We start from the raw sequence: 16062 nt of genomic DNA, 5'->3' as shown, positions 1-16062 counted from the left end.
CTAGCTTCTTACTTCACCCCCAGCCCCAACTACCTGGCTTCACCTATCATCTTTTAGCTTGTACTCCAACTCCCCCACCTTCTTATTCTGGCATCTTCCCCCTTCCTTTCCAGTCCTGATGAAGGGTCTCAGCCTGAAATGCTGACTGTTTATTCTTTTCCATAGATGGTGCCTGACGTACAGAATTCCTCCAACATTTTATGTGTGTCACTCTGTCTTCACTTAACCTCCAGCATACTTGGATTCAAACACGAACAATCAGACATTGGGCTTCCAAATATCCCAGTAGACTCACAGAGATCACAGACCCAGGGGTCCGGCCCATTGGCCTGGATTTCCAAATCAACCCTTGGGCCTTGTTACACAACATTGATCCAGGATCTGCCGATCAATGAACCGCAGGCCTTGAACTCCAGACTTGCTGATGATTTGATCCCAAACACCAGGCCTCAAACTCCGGTCTCACCAATACACGATCCTTGGGGGGTCATTGGACCTGGCTCCCCCTGCCTGCATGGAAACCTACTGACAGCTGGCTGACCTTGGTGGGGGGAGGTGGTCAACAGCCCATGCCCACGCTGGTCTGCCCTGCCAGCCCGATATCCTGCTGGATATCCCGGCCTGCTCTGCTGATGCCTCATGTCTATGTCACCGGCATTCGAACGCAGAATAGGGACTTAAGACTTTGGCCTATGCTCTAATTCCTCTACTTCTCCCAAATCCCTGTCCCTAATCCCTAACATGACCACTATCTGTCCTCTTTATCCCTAAACCAATGACCCCTAAAAATACTAAAATTCAACTAAAACTGAAAGGAGTTTGCAGCTTGCCACCATCTTGAATGAACATGTAACCCTAACCCTACAGTGGCTCGATGATATGGTAACCAATTTCAAAGCTTAAACACGTGGGTGAGTCGAGGAGCATGGAAGTCTATGCAAGCTGATATCCATCAGACTTAGGATTAGCAAGTCCTTATCTCCCACACATTCATACAGAAACACTCCGGCAAGGATTGCAATTCATTTTATTGTCAATTCCAGTTGTCGCCACGATGTTAAAATATTTATAAGACAGGCTGAAATAAATTAACATTTAACACTTGGATTATTCCTTTTAATTAAATGAAAATAGAATAAAGGTCCGAGAACACACTTACACTCATATATCTGATATAAATCTATAAGTTTTACATTTTTAAAAATTCCAAAGTAAACACATTCTAGGGTAAGTTAATGGCTAGCATTTCTATAAAGTGAATTACTTTTTAAAAAGATTTCGGTATTAAATTTGTTCACTCTATATTATGGTGGTAGCTGCAGATTACTCATCTTTTAGGAGAGCAGCACATTAAAAATGGCATAATTACTCAAACATTTACAAGTACTCCTTAAAACTATATACCCAAAGATGATCCAGTAAGTCCTCAGTAAACTTTCTTTAAATTTGTTTCCCTTCCGTTCCTGTAAAACAAAAAAAATTGAAGATTTTTATTGAAGATCAAAGTAAATTTTATTATCAATGTAGATATATGCCACTATATACAATCTTGAGATTCATTTTCTTGTGGGCATACTGAACAAATCTCTAGAATAGTAACTATAACAGGATCAATGAAAGATCGACCAGAGTGCAGAAGAGAACAAACTGTGCATATACAAATATAAAAAAAAGAAATAAATGAGAACATGAGATAAGGAGATAAAGAGTCCTTAAAAGTGAGATCATTGGCTGTGGGAGCATTTCAATGTTGGGGCAAGTGAGTGGTGTTATTCTCTTTTATTCAGGAGCCTGATGGTTGAGATGTAGTAACTGTTCTTAAACTGATGGTTGAGGGGTACTAACTGTTCTTGAACCTGATGGTTGAGGGGTAGTAACTGTTCTTGAACCTGATGGTGTAAGTCCTGAGGTCCTTGTACCTTCTACCTGATGGCAGCAGTAGGAAGAGAACATGGTGCATATATGTCACCACATACAACCATGAGATTTGTTTTCTTGTGGGCACACTCAGTAAATCCAAGAAACATAATAGAATCAATGAAAGACTTCACCTAAAAGGACATACAAACAATCAATGTACAAAAGACAACAGACTGTGGAAATACAAAAGAAAGGAAAAGAATTATTAATGATAAATAAATAAGCAAGGAACATTAAGAACATGAGAGGAAGAGTCCTTGAAAGTGAATGCATAGGTGTCGGAAACAGTTCAGTGATGGGGCAAGTGAAGCTGAGTAGAGTTATTCCCACCGGTTCAACAGCCTGATGGTTGACGAGTATTAACTCTTCCTGAACCTGGTGATGTGGGTCCTGAGGCTGCTGAGCTTTTAACTGACGGCAGCAGTGAGGAGATGGCATGACACGGGTGGTGGGTCCCTGATGATGGATGCTGTTTTCCTGCTAAGCGCTCTGTGTAGATGTGCTCAATGGTGGGGAGGGCTTTACTCATGATGGGTGGGCTATATCCACAATTTCTGTAGGAATTTCCATTCAAAGGCATTGGTACTTCCATACCAGGCCATGATGCAACCAGTCAATATACACTCCACCAAGCATCTATAGAAGTTTGTCAAAGTTCCAGGTGTCCTGCCGAATCTTCGCAAACTTCTAAGGAAGAAGAGGTGCTACCGTGCTTTCTTTGTTATTGCACTTAAATGCTGGCCCAGGACAGATCCTCTGAACTGACAACACTGAAGAATTTAAAGTTACTGACCCTCTCCTCCGCTAATCCACTGATGAGGACCGGCTTTTGGGCCTTGGGTTTCCTCCTCCTGAAGTCAATAATCAGCTCTTTGAGGTAGCTGTGTGGCACCACTCTGCCCGATTTTTAGCCTCCCTGTTATATGCTGATTTGTCACCACCTCTGATTTGGCCAACGAGAGTGGCACTGTCAGCAAACTTAAATATGGCATCGTAACTGTACTTAGACATGCAGTCATTTGTATAGAGCATATATGTCAAACTCAAGGCCCGCGGGCCAAATCCGGCCCGCGGTGGAATTACCTTTGGCCCACGAGATAATATCTAATTACTATTAAAGCTGGCCCCAGTAATCGAAGCGCCTATGGCGTATGATATGGCTAATGCTGAGTTTATTCAGGTACCAGGTTTTCAGGGTTTTTAGTGTTTATTCGGCAGTCTTGCTCGGCAGTCTTTTTCATAAGAAACGGAATTTGTAAAGTGAAACACTTTGTAGTTATAGCAGAGACTGAGACACATGAGAGCAGGCTGAAAAAACGGAGGCAACGAAAGCTGCGTTCGCACGCGTCCGACTGATCCGGCCCGCATGAAGCTGCATTTTGCTCAATCCGGCCCGTGACCTAAAATGAGTTTGACACCCCTGGTATAGAGCAAGAAGAGCAGGGGGCTAAGCACACTACCTGTGGTGCACCTGTGCTGATGGAGACTGTGAAGGAGATGTTGTTGCCAATCTGAACTGAGTGAGGTCTGCAAGTGAGAAATTCGAGAATTCAATTGCACAAGGAGTTGAGGATAAGGTCTTGAAGCTTATTGGGTTTTTTTTTGAGGGGACGATGGTATTGAATGCTGAGTTATAGTCGATAAAAAGCATCTTGATGTATGGAACTTTGCTGTCCAGATGCTACATGGTTGTGGCAAGAGCCAGTGAAATGGTATCTCCTGTGGACTTGATGTGGCAGTAGGCAAATTGAAGTTGCTTCTCGGGCAGGAGTTGACATGTTTCACCACCAACCTCTCATCGCACTTCATCACAGGGGAGGTAAATGCTACTGAATGACAGTCATTGAGACAGGTTACCATATTCTAAGGCAACAGTATAACTGAAGCCTGCTTGAAGCAGTTGGGTACCTCAGACTGCCAAAGCAAGAGGTTAAAGATATCAGTGGAAAATTCAGCCAGTTGATTAGCACAGGTCCTCAGTATCCCATCTGGGCCGATTTCCATTGGTTCACACTTCTGAAGGATGCTCTCATGTCAGCCTCACAGACTGATATCACAGTGTCACTGGGGGTTGCAGGAGTTCATGAATGCTTTGAGGATCAAAGTGAGCACATAAGGCATTCAGTTCATCTGGGAGCAAAGCCTTGTTGTCATCTATGTCGCCTGGCTTCATTTTGTAAGAGATAATTGCATTCAAGCCCTGCCATAGCTGTCAAGAGTCCTTCACCAAGTTTGGTCTGGAATATCGACTTAGCCTGTGAGATGACTTTCCAAAGATCGTACCTGGACTTGGCCAAGACGTCACATGGTGATGTGCTGTGGGCTGCTTACAAAACTTCTGAACAAGGCTCTTTTGAATCACTCTCATGGCAATCTGCAGCCTGTAATTCCCTGCTAAACAATCTACTTTTGAACCTTCTTATTGAACTATCAATTTCCTGATCTTCTGAAGGATTCAGTGGACTTAACTCTTAGGCACACAGGTACGGCACCTTTAAGCAGACAAAGGTACATCACCGTGGCCAAAAGGGAGAGAGAAGGGGAGGACTCCAGGACAGACTGAAATGCAGAGTAATGAAACTCCTTCTACCCAGCATCTTGGTAGCAAATGTACAGTCACTGGAGAAGATTGAGAACCTAAGGGAAAGATTGCAGTATCGGAGGGAAATGAGGAATTGCTGTGTTCTGTGTTTCATGGACACATGGCTCCCTCCAGAAAAGCCAGACGCGTTGGTAAGACTTGGAGGCTTCTCGATATACAGGAAGGATCAAACTGCTGATACAAAGAAGGAAACAGGTGTGGGGGGGTGGGGTCTGTGTTTCATGATAAAGTCGTTGTGGTACTCAGATGTGGTGGTTTTGTCTTACTCTTGCTCCCCCCAGCCTGGGACATCTATCGATTAATTGCAGACCGTTCTACTTACCAGGAGAGTTCTCCTCTGTAATCCTGAGACACGTTACATACTTCCAGAAGCCAATAGTAATCAGATACTTGAGATTTGTTTTTTAGTTTATGGAGATACAGCACAGAATAGGCTTTCCCGGCTCTTCGAGCCCTGCCGCCCAGCAATCCACTGATTTAATCCTGGCCTAATCAAGGGATAATTTACAATGACCAATTAACCTACCAACCTGCTTGTCTTCGGACTGCGGGAAGAAACTAAAGCAGCCATTGGAATCCCATGTGGTCATGGGGAAAACGTACAAACTCCTTACAGGCGGTGGTAGGAAATTAACCTAGGTTGCTGGTACTGTAAAGCGGTATGCAAATCACTATGCTACCATGCTACCCTCACCAAACATGTTGCTATCACCAAAAAAAAGAAACAGTTCACTCCAAAGTATTTCATATCAATAGTCAGGCGCTTCAACCAGGATTGATTCATGAAATCTCTACCCAGTTATCATCAACATATAACCTGCAGCAACAGGGGTCGCACGCACTAGACTAATGCAATAGCAAGATTACAAATAAAAGGTTCTTTCAGAGAAGGCAGGACTTGTTATTTTATTAATTGTTCACTAATATTTCCATTTGTATAGGAAATTAAGAACAGCATTGGCATTTCATCATCTCCAGCTTGTTTTATCTTTGGGGAGCTCCTCGAAACCTACCAAATGTTGAAAAGCCTAGATAGAATGGATGTGGAGAGCATGTTTCCAATAGTGGGAGAGTCTAGGACCAGAGGGCACAGCCTCAGAATATCAGGATAACCTTTTAGAACAGAAATATGAGGAGTTTATTTAGCCAGAGGGTAGTGAATCTGTGGAATTCATTGCCACAGATGGCTGTGAAGGCCAAGTCATTGGGTATATTTAAAGAGGAGATTGATAGGTTCTTGATTAGGAAGGGCATCAACGGTTGTGTGAAGGCAAAAAAATTGGTTTAAGAGGGATAGTAAATCAGCCATGTTTGAATAGCAGAGCAGACTTGATGGGCCGAATGGCTTAATTCTGCTCCTATGTCTAATGGTCTTTCACAAAAACACAATGCTGAGCATTCAAACTAGTCAGGACTGAGGCTATTCCTCCATCAGTCCACAAATCCTGTGATCAAGGAGCATTTACTCAACTCATTCACCATGATATGAACTCTGATCTCACAGATAACACGTTTCTATGTCTGCATCACCAAACCCCTGACAAACTGGGAGTGTTCAACAATACAAGTTTGGAGGAACTAACAACGTATCTAGACGGCAAGACATTATTATTGTCAGGTACATAATTAAAAGGGTTTTAACACACACACACACACGTGTCTTCTTTTATTTATTCTGCACTCCTGATTGTGTGGGCAATGACAATAAACTTTGGTGCAATGGCACCTGTCCCCAGGATGACAGTTCAACACTTTGATGCCTTGGATGAGTCATTGTGTTTTCATTCCTGAATGATATTCGGCAGAGATCACAAGTCAAGTCTAAGACATTCTTCTGTATTTTCTTAAGCTAACAGATACTGTATAGCAGAAGGAAGTCATTATAGAGGATCATTTAACTTAAAAGCAAATTCTACCTCCCTCCTGTTCTGATGATAGGGTTGTGGCCTGTTCCATAGACACATTGTTTTGTAGAAAGTTCAAAATACTTGTGATTCAGTACCCAGTCAATGTTCATTGGAGATAATTTATTAGTCAATATGTTCTGATACAAAACATGTCCCAGGAATCTTGGGTACTTGATTCATCTTTTCCTCAACCCTCAGGAGCTTAGATGAATGAGATGGGGTGGAGTCTCTTTGAAACCTATCGAATATTGAAAGACCTAAATAGGGTAGATGTGGAGTGGATATTCCTTATAGTGGGGGAGCTAGGAGCAGAGGGCACAGCCTCCAAGTACAAGTACTTCCCTTTAGAACAGAGATGAGCAGGAACTTTTTGTCAGAGGCTGGAGCATCTGGGCAATTCATTGCCACAAATGGCTGTGAAAGCCAAGTCATTAGGTATATTTAAAGCAGAGGTTCTTGAATAGTGAGGGTATCAAAGATTACCGGGAGAAGGCTGGAGAAAGGGGTTGAGAAGGGTAATAATTCAGGCATGATGAAATGGCGGAGCTGACCATATTGTCTAAATGGCCTAATTTTGCTCTTGTGTCTTATGGTCTTGTGAGTGGAATTATCTAACTGCCAGGATTGGCTGAGTTAAACATGGGATCTCCTTTGTCTGTTGTTACCTGCCTTCAAGCAAATTTGTGCACTTATCCAACAATTAATCAGAGGAACCCAATGCAACATTTCAGAGCAGGCAATGAAGCAATAACCCATAATGTTTTCAATGCCACAACACCGGCTTTTGGAGGGCATGGAGGGGCCACTGTACAACACTAGATAAAGCGGCAGAGGGTTGTCAACTCATCCAGCTCCATCACAGGTGCTAGTCTCCCCATTATTGATGACATTCTCAAAAGGCAGTATCAGAAAGACTGTATCTATCATTAATGATCCCCACCACCTGGACATGCTCATTACTACCATCAGGGAGGAGGTACAGAAGCCTGAAAGACTGAAGTTGTTTAATGTCATTTCCTGTACACAAGTGTAAAGGAGAATGAAATTTAAAAAATACAATAAATTTAAATACATAAGATAGCTTATATGCATACATAGATTGATTGTATGTGCATAAAGTGAAACTTGACACAGGAGTGTCTGTACATAAAGTGACTGACAGGAAATGATAAAATAGTGGTGGTGGGATTTATGGAGGGGTGGGTTAGTGAGTGGTGGTGTTGACCAGACTCACTGGCTGGGGAAAGTAACAGTTTTTGAGTCTGGTGGTCCTGACATGAACAGTACGTAGCTTCCTCCCTGATGGGAGTGGGGCAACAAGCATTTTGGGAACAGCTTACTCACTTCTGTCATCATATTTCTGAATGGACAATGAGCCCATGAACACAAACCCACTATTTTTGCTCTCTTATTGAACTACTTATTTATTTTTGTTTATATATGTGATTCTTATTGCAATTTATAATTTATTTTATGTATTGAAATGTACTGGTGCTGCAAAACAACAAATTTTGCAACATATGTGAGTGATTATGAATCTGATTCTGATTTTTTATTGCTTCTTGGCATTATAAATAATGAATAGCAACATAAGAATGCGTTTTAATAGTGAAGCTGAAATCTGTGAAGCAGAGATTCCCAATCTTTTTTATGCCATGGATCAATGCCATTACTCAAGGGGTCCATCAACCCCAGGTTGGGAACTCCTGAGGCAAACTGTACAGTATGTGAAATATCCAACTAGCTTTGCAATTTTTGCCCTGTGTATTAACAAGCCCAAATGCAGTATCAACAGTCCATTCTTTGCCACTATGCACCTCTTTCAGGTGCCCAAAAAAAAATTACCTGTGTATTAGGTAGTAGAGAAAGAACACGGACTGGAGGACGATGAATAGCAAGAAGTGCCACATTGAGAGGCAGGAAGGGACAGGAGGTGACTTTGGACAGCTGATGTGTTGAGCCTGCGGAACAAATTATAAATACAAGTTATACCATTCTACTAGATCAACAACTCACATTCTTAGCTGCCAAGTGTTAGCTCCTAGAGATTTGACTATAGTGTTGCAAAAGGTAAATGCAAAATTGAACACAATTATCATATCACAGCAGGGCAGGCTGTTCAGCCCATTAAGACGAGACTTGGCTCTCAGTCTAAACAAATTCCACTCTCCCACCCTGCATAACCAACTTTCTCTTAGATAATAAGACATAGGAGCAGAATTGGACCATTCAACCCATTGAGTCTGTTCCATCATTTGATCATGGCTGATTTATTTTCCCTCTTAATTCCATTCTTCTGCCTTCTCCCAATAATCTTTGACGTCCTTACTAACCAAGAATCTTCACTTTAAATCTACCCAATGAGTTGGCCTCCACAGCTGTCTGTGGCAATGCATTCTACATATTCACTACACTCTGGCTAAGAAATCCCTCTCCACCTCTGTTCTAAAGGAACGTTTTTCTGTCCTGACGCTGTGCCCTTTGGTCCTAGACTCCCCCACAATTGGAAACACCCTGTACACATCAACTCCATCTAAGCCTTTCATTATTCGATAGTTTTTAATTAGATTCCCCCCTCCCCATTCTAAATTCCAGCAAGTACAGACCCAGAGCCATTAAATGTTTTTATATATCTATAAAACTCCCCAGATCTACCTACTGTCCACCTACACGAGAGGGGTCAATCAAAAAGTATTCTTTGGAACGTGGGAGGAAACTGGAGCACTTGGAGGAAACCCACAAGTTCACAGGGAGAACTCCACAGACTGGGGAAATTGTCCGTGCAAAGCTTTGAAACCAAACACTTCTTCAAAGCAAAGTTCCACACTTCAGAAGTAGCCATGGTAACTAGGTTGAGCCATATCAGAACTTGAAAAGAGCACAGGCCTTAAAATGATGAGCAGGATATTTTTATTCAAAGATGGATGAACAACAGAGGGTCCAATGCGAGAACCAAAAGTCCAAATTTAAATCAACCTGTGTGCTACTTTTGCATCATGTTTTTGGACGTGTGCTGATTACATTCCCGATAAATGCACTCTCATTACGTCTGCCTACAAGGTAGTTTTTGAATGTTCTTCCCAATGCGTTTTATCAATTCTAGTGTGGCACTTACCAGATAACTAACTACCAATTTTGGCAAGGATGTGGTTAAAATGGAAAGCAGACAAAGCACATTCATTTGGATATTACCAGGACTGTGGGACTATGGGGTTGGGGGCTTAAGTTATGAGAACAGGATATTCTCAGTTATTCAGGATAGGTTCGTTTTATTTCTCCTACAGCACAGGAGGCTGAGGGGCATTGATAATTCTTTCTCCCAGGTTAGGGGAGTCCAACACTGGAGGTTTAAGAGCAAAGGGTGAAGTTTCAAAGGGGAACCAGGTTTTTCCACTTAGATGGTGGTAGATATGTAGAACAAGCTGTTGTAACTGTGAACAAAGTCACTGGAGAGGCACTGAAGCTAGTGGATATAGAAGCGCTAATTCTGGCAAAACAAGAATTCATGCATCATATTCGAGACACTCTTGGAAGAAGATGCCTGTCCAACCTAATATTACATGATATTTTTATATGATAAATATCAAAAGTAACATCAGGACAATTCTATAGTTACAATGTATCTACAATGCTTCCTTTTAATTACATATAGTTTCTAAACACCTCCTTCATCACACTCACACTCCAGACACCCGAATTAAATGTTAATCCCCACTGACTCCAGATTGCATTCATGCATATACAGGCATCTGAGGTCTAAGTGGACTGTTTTTTTGGTTGCAATTGATCCCAACCTCCAACTCCAGGAAACAATTTGTTCTGAGCTGCACTTTGAAGTCAATCTGCAATCCACATTCAAATCTGAAAAATGGCTGCTGTTGCAATTGATATTTGCTCTATACCCTAACTCCAGAAAATGCCAGAACACAAGCTGCCAGTGGGAATATAAAGGTGAATACAATTATAATGTTAAAGGACATTTGGATGGGTACATGGACACAAAAGTTCTAAAGCAGCATGGGCCAAATGTAGATAAATGGGAATAACTCAGGTAGACTTCATGTGAGATTAGTTAAAGGGCCCATTTCCACGTAGTATGAACCCAGCTTCCCCAGTCGCCATCTTCCACCAACTCCCCAGTCATCATGGACCCAACTTCACTACTGAGCAGGTGAAAAGAGCTCTGGGGAAACTCGGACATGGCAAAGCATGGGGACTGGATAGTGTGAACCCTAAGGTCCTGAAGGAGTGTGCCGGGCAGCTGTGTGGAGTTCTCCAGCCCATTTTCAATCTGAGTCTCAGCATGGAAAGGGTCCCCACTGTGCAGAAAACATCACGTGTGGTCCCAGTACCCAAGAAGGGCCAACCAAACGTCTTGGATCATTACTGTCCAGTGGCCCTGACCTCACACATCAAGACCTTAAAGAGGCTGGTCCTGGCTCACGTCTGACCCCTGGTCTGATCAGCCCTTGATCACCTGCAGTTTGACTACCAGGAGCACATTGGAGTCGATGATGTTGTCATCTACCAGCTGAACAGAGCCGGCTCCCATTTGGATAAGCAGGGCAGCACTGTGGGGATGATTTTTGATTTCTCAAGTGTCTTCAATACCATACAGCTCTCATTGCTGGGTTGGCACTTCCATTGTATCCTCGACTGGCAGACCACAGTTTGTGTGGCTTCAGAGCTGTGTGTCAGACATGTCTACAAGCAGCACTGGTGCCCCACAGGGGATTGTATTGGCTTCATTCCTGTTTACTCTGTATACCTCGGAATTTAGATGCAACACTGAGTCATGTCATCTGCAGAAATTCTCTGATGACTCAGTAATAGATGGGTTTATTAAGAGACACAGGAGGATGAATACTGGGATCTGGTGGAGGATTTTGCCAAATGGTGCAAGCTGAATCTTCTGCAGCTCAACATCAGTAAGACAAAGGAGATGGAGATGGACTCTAGGAAGACTAAGCCTGCACTGTTCCCTGTTACTATTGAGGGTGAGGATGTGGATGTGGATTCAGGAGGAAGGCCCCTGAATCCTCGGCTTTGCCTGTTGCTTGGCGGCCGGTGCCGGGGTCAAAGTGCTTGGCAGAGATGGTGCTCGGTGCTCGGTGTCGGTTGATTGAAGTTTTCGGACGGACTCGGAATTGGCTGTGGTCGGGGCTCCCAGGGTGCTGTACCGGTAAGCTGCGGCGCTGGAGGTTCATAGCAGGAAGTTTTTTTCTTCCTTCTACCGTCTGCGTGAGATGATGGGCTGTCGGGACTTTGAGACTTTCTTTTAAACCGTGTCATGGACTGCTCTTTATCAGATTACGGTATTGCTTTGCACTGTTGAAACTATGTGTTATAATTATGTGGTCTTTGTCAGTTAGTCTTTTATCAATTATGGTATTGTCTGCACTGTTGAAACTATATGTTAACTATAACTATATAGTTTGTAGTTCCTTTCCGGGGAACGTGCTAAGACGGTAGTGCGATATCGATACGCAGCAGCCTCTCCGGACTCTGGGCTGGGCATTACCAAACGTTATGTGGTTTTTCTTGTGTGGTCTGTTTTGTGCTTTCTCGTGATACCATTCTGGAGAAGGTTGTCTCATTTTTTAACTGCATTGTATTTGTGGTTTATAAATGACAATAAACTGAATCTGAAAAGGTCCTAAAGTACCTGGGAGTGCACCTGGATGACAGACTTGAGTGGAGCACTATCACCGAGGCTGTGTACAAGAAGGGCCAGAGTCACCTCTACTTCTTGAGGAGACTGAGGTCCTTTGGAGTATGCAGGCCTCTCCTTCACACGTTCTACCACTTTGCTGTTGCCAGTACAATTTTCCGTGCGGTGGTGTGCTAGGGCAATGGCATCAACACGGGTGATGCCAACAGGATCAATAAACTGATTACAAAGACTGGTTCTGTGATAGGAGTCAAACTGGACACACTGGAGGATGTGGTAGAACTAAGGACCCTACAGAAAATCCTGGCGATTCTGGACAATGTTTCTTGTCCTCTGCACACCACCTTGGCTGAACAGAGGAGCACTTTTAGTAATAGACTGAGACAAAGAGTGCTACATGAAGTCAATCTTACTCTCTGCCATTTGGCTCTATAATGAGTCAAGCTGAGAATAAAATATAACTGCAGTACCAGAATAATACACACAAAATGCTGGAGGAATTTCACAGGTCAGGCAATATCTACACAAAGGAATAAACATCAATGTTTTGGACCAAAACCCTTCATCGTGAATGGTAAGGAAAGGGGAGAATGTCAGAATAAGGTAGGGGATGGGGAGAAAAGTACAAGCTGGAAGGTAATAGGTGAAGTCTGGTGAGAGGGAAGTAGATGGGTGGGGAGGGGATGAAGTGAGAAGCTGGAAGGTGATTGGTGAAATCTGGTGAGAGGGAAGTAGATGGGTGGGGAGGGGATGAAGTGAGAAGCTGGAAGGTGATAGGTGAAGTCTGGTGAGAGGGAAGTAGATGGGTGGGGAGGGGATGAAGTGAGAAGCTGGAAGGTGATAGGTGCAAAAGGTAGAGTGGCTGAAGAAGGGGGAAGCTGATAGAAGAGTAGAGTGGACCATGAGAAAAAGGGAAGGAAGGGCATCAGGGGGAGGTGATAGGCAGGCAAGGGGAAGAGAAGGGGAAAGAGGGGAGCCATAATAGATAAAAGAGAAGGAGAGGGGTGAGAAATTACTGGAAGTGATGCTCATGACATCAGATTGGAGACTACCCAGACAAAATACGAAGTGTTGCTCCTCCAACCTGAGAGTGGCTTCATCGTGACAGTAGAGAAGACCACAGACCGAATGGGAACGGGCAGAGGAATCACAGTGGCTGAACCCTGGAAAATCCTGTTTATTGTGGATGTACCTAATCCCTCTGCCTCCACTGATGCTACTTAACTCTCTGAATTCTTCTAGTTTGCTTTTTTGCTCTGGACTGCAGAGCGCTTAAAAGACAGTACCCACCGACTGCTGTATGAGCAGAGGGGACGGAAAGGCTTCTTTGCATCTCAAGCTACAGTGACCCTGTGGAACACCCTGCATTGCCGCTGAGAATACAACTAGGACGTCCAGTAGCAAAACTGAGTGCAGAGCGAGGTCTCGCCTCCTCGTTAACATAAGGCTGGGAGGCTTTTAAAGGACATCTCTGGGAAACCGCCTGGCAAAGTGAATATCTATCAAAAGCCTGTCTGTGTCTCTTTCTCTCCCTGGGGAAATGCCATTTGCTTTCTTGGATGCTTTCAATTGGACAGAATTGAAATAAGAATGACTTCCAATGAATTTTAACCCCAAATGCTGCTTGACACATTGGGCAAGACACACAGATAAATTATTTAAAGCAAAGAAAAAAATGCTGGAAAAGAGACAGTACTGATCTAATGTAGTTAAAGTACTTAGATCAGTCAGTAAGGCAACGTTAGCAAAGACCTGGCAATATACTTTACAGCATAATTAAATAAGAGCATATGGAGCATTGTGGGGATGTCATGATGGCACCAGAATGTGTGGCAACCCTTTTGGGCTACCCTCACCAAACCCTCAGGTGTGTCGGTCATCCACACAAATGACACACTTCACTGTATGTTTCCATGGACGTGGAACAAATAAACTTGAATCCTGAATTGGCAGGAATGTTGGGAGAATTAGGATAAATGGTTGATATGGACTTGGCAATCTATTACTGTGTTTTAAGACTCAACACTGTCCAGTAGAAGAGCAAACTCATAACCGAAGCAAAATTCAGAATTACTCAAGTCATACCTTAGTGTTTATTAGACTGCTAATATCCTTCTTGACAACATTGATGTGCTCTTTAATCTCCCAAAAATGGCCCTGGTCTGCAACCACGACGTTTAAGGACTTCTGGCTTAGCCTCACCTTTGAAAGAATATTTTCTATGTTTGTCCTGGAAAACAGACCATAAATTCATTAATATCAAGTGGTCAGACCTCAAGACACTTCTGTAGCAGGACAGCATCATTTAGGGCTTAGAATAGTTGCTCTTATTTGCAAAATGATTTAAGGGCTGGGAACAAGGATTCAAAGTGAATTCACATATTTGGAAACCATGCGATCCAACACCATTTCATATGGAAAGAGATCACAGAGGAAATGAATAACTTGTTTTGCACATTTTTATCTCTTCACTGTTTTGCATGATTTACATTTTGTATGTTCTCTGTACCTAATTGTCTGAGACACTGCAGCAAGGAAGTCTTTACGGTACTTCTGAAATGTGACAGTAACTTCAACTTGAATGTAGAAGTGCAAGATATTGTTTTAAAAGCAATCTGCCTGGTTACCTTGGGAAACCCCCACAAAGAAAATTCTGTTGCCGACTGGGAACTAAAGGGAACGCAGTGCATAGTTCATCGGTCATGACACCCACATCATGCACAGATACAGCGGCTTGGCTCTACTCCAGCGCCATCCTCTAGTTAGCGAAACAGCAGATGGTTTTGCTTTGCTTATTAAGTCCCTGCCGTGGCAATGTCCGCCGCAAGTGGGAAAAGACCTTCTCAGTTGTCACTATTAATGAGGAAGGGGATTAACAATTTAAACAAGTGAAATTTCAGAGTTAACATCTAAAACAGGTCTATTTTGGGGGTGCAATCTCCAAATTGGGCTCCATCTGCATTTCATTCCTTAGTAATACTGAGAACACTCATCAGAATCATCTGGGTTAATCTTCCAGGTCGCTGACCTTTCTGTGCTCACAGATGCTGCCTGGTCAGGCCAGTCTTTCCAGCATCATTTTTGTGCTTGTTCTGAGTCATTTCACACAAAAAAAAATTTTTTTTTAAATGGCTGGAGAAACTAGAAATTCTGTAACTCCAGAGCAATACACACAAAATGCTGGAGGAACTCAGCAGGTCAGGCAACATCGATGGAAAATAACTAAGGGCTGACTTTTCAGGCCAAGACCTTTCTTCAGGACTGGGAAGGAAGGGAGAAGATGCCAGAATAAGAAATGGGGGTAGGGGAAGGAGAGGAGGATGAGCTGGAAGGTGATAGGTGAAAGCAGGTGGGTGGGAGAGAGGGATGAAGTAAGAAGCTGGGAAATGATAAGTGGAAAAGTTAAAGGGCTGAAGAAGGAATTCGATGGGAGAGGAGTGTGGACCATGGGATAAAGGGAAGGAGGAAGGACACCAGGAGGGGATGATAGGCAGATGAGGAGAAGAGGTAAGAGGTCAGAGTGGGATTGCATAAGAGGGAAGGGGGAGAGGTAAAAATTACCAACAGTTGGAGAAATCGATGTTAACATGCTGGAGAAATTCAGCGCATTACAACCAGCATCTACTGAGGCAAGAGGATGACTGAAATTCCACAAATGCTGTTTGGGTCACTGAGTTCCTCCAGTGGTCACTGGCTACTTGGAAAAAGACTGCAAGCCCGTTAGGTATTTTCCCCTTGTCTCTCCCCACTGATCTTTCGCCTGCTATTTATCCCTGCAAACATGACAAGTGCTATGACTTGCCCCTACATCTCCTCCCATTCTTCACAAACAGTCCTTCCAGATGAGGAAACACTTCACCTGTGAGTCTGTTGGGGGTTCTCTATAGTATCCAGAGCTCCCTCCTCTACATCAGTGAGACCTGACACAGCTTTGCCTCTTATCTTCACTCTGTCTGCCACAA

General features: G+C 43.3%; 1 protein-coding gene across 3 annotated transcripts in view; it reads right to left on the bottom strand.

The window, feature by feature from the left end:
- Positions 1-1009: 1009 nt before the first annotated feature.
- The window catches only part of LOC140714325 (protein ERGIC-53-like), a 121415-nt gene continuing 106362 nt past the window's right edge, over positions 1010-16062 (bottom strand). For 2 of the 3 annotated variants that reach the window (XM_073025481.1, XM_073025482.1), the window contains exons 11-13: positions 14186-14330; positions 8275-8390; positions 1010-1463 (exon numbers count right to left, since the gene is read on the bottom strand). In XM_073025481.1, coding sequence (XP_072881582.1) covers positions 1427-1463; positions 8275-8390; positions 14186-14330 — 298 coding nt within the window. In that variant the 3' untranslated portion in view covers positions 1010-1426. The remainder of the gene's footprint in view (positions 1464-8274; positions 8391-14185; positions 14331-16062) is intronic. The other variant, XM_073025483.1, reaches the window with a different exon arrangement.

The sequence above is a fragment of the Hemitrygon akajei genome, chromosome 21, assembly GCF_048418815.1.
Source record: "Hemitrygon akajei chromosome 21, sHemAka1.3, whole genome shotgun sequence".
NCBI classification, from domain to species: domain Eukaryota; kingdom Metazoa; phylum Chordata; class Chondrichthyes; order Myliobatiformes; family Dasyatidae; genus Hemitrygon; species Hemitrygon akajei.
This window is presented reverse-complemented; position numbering and strand designations above follow the sequence as displayed.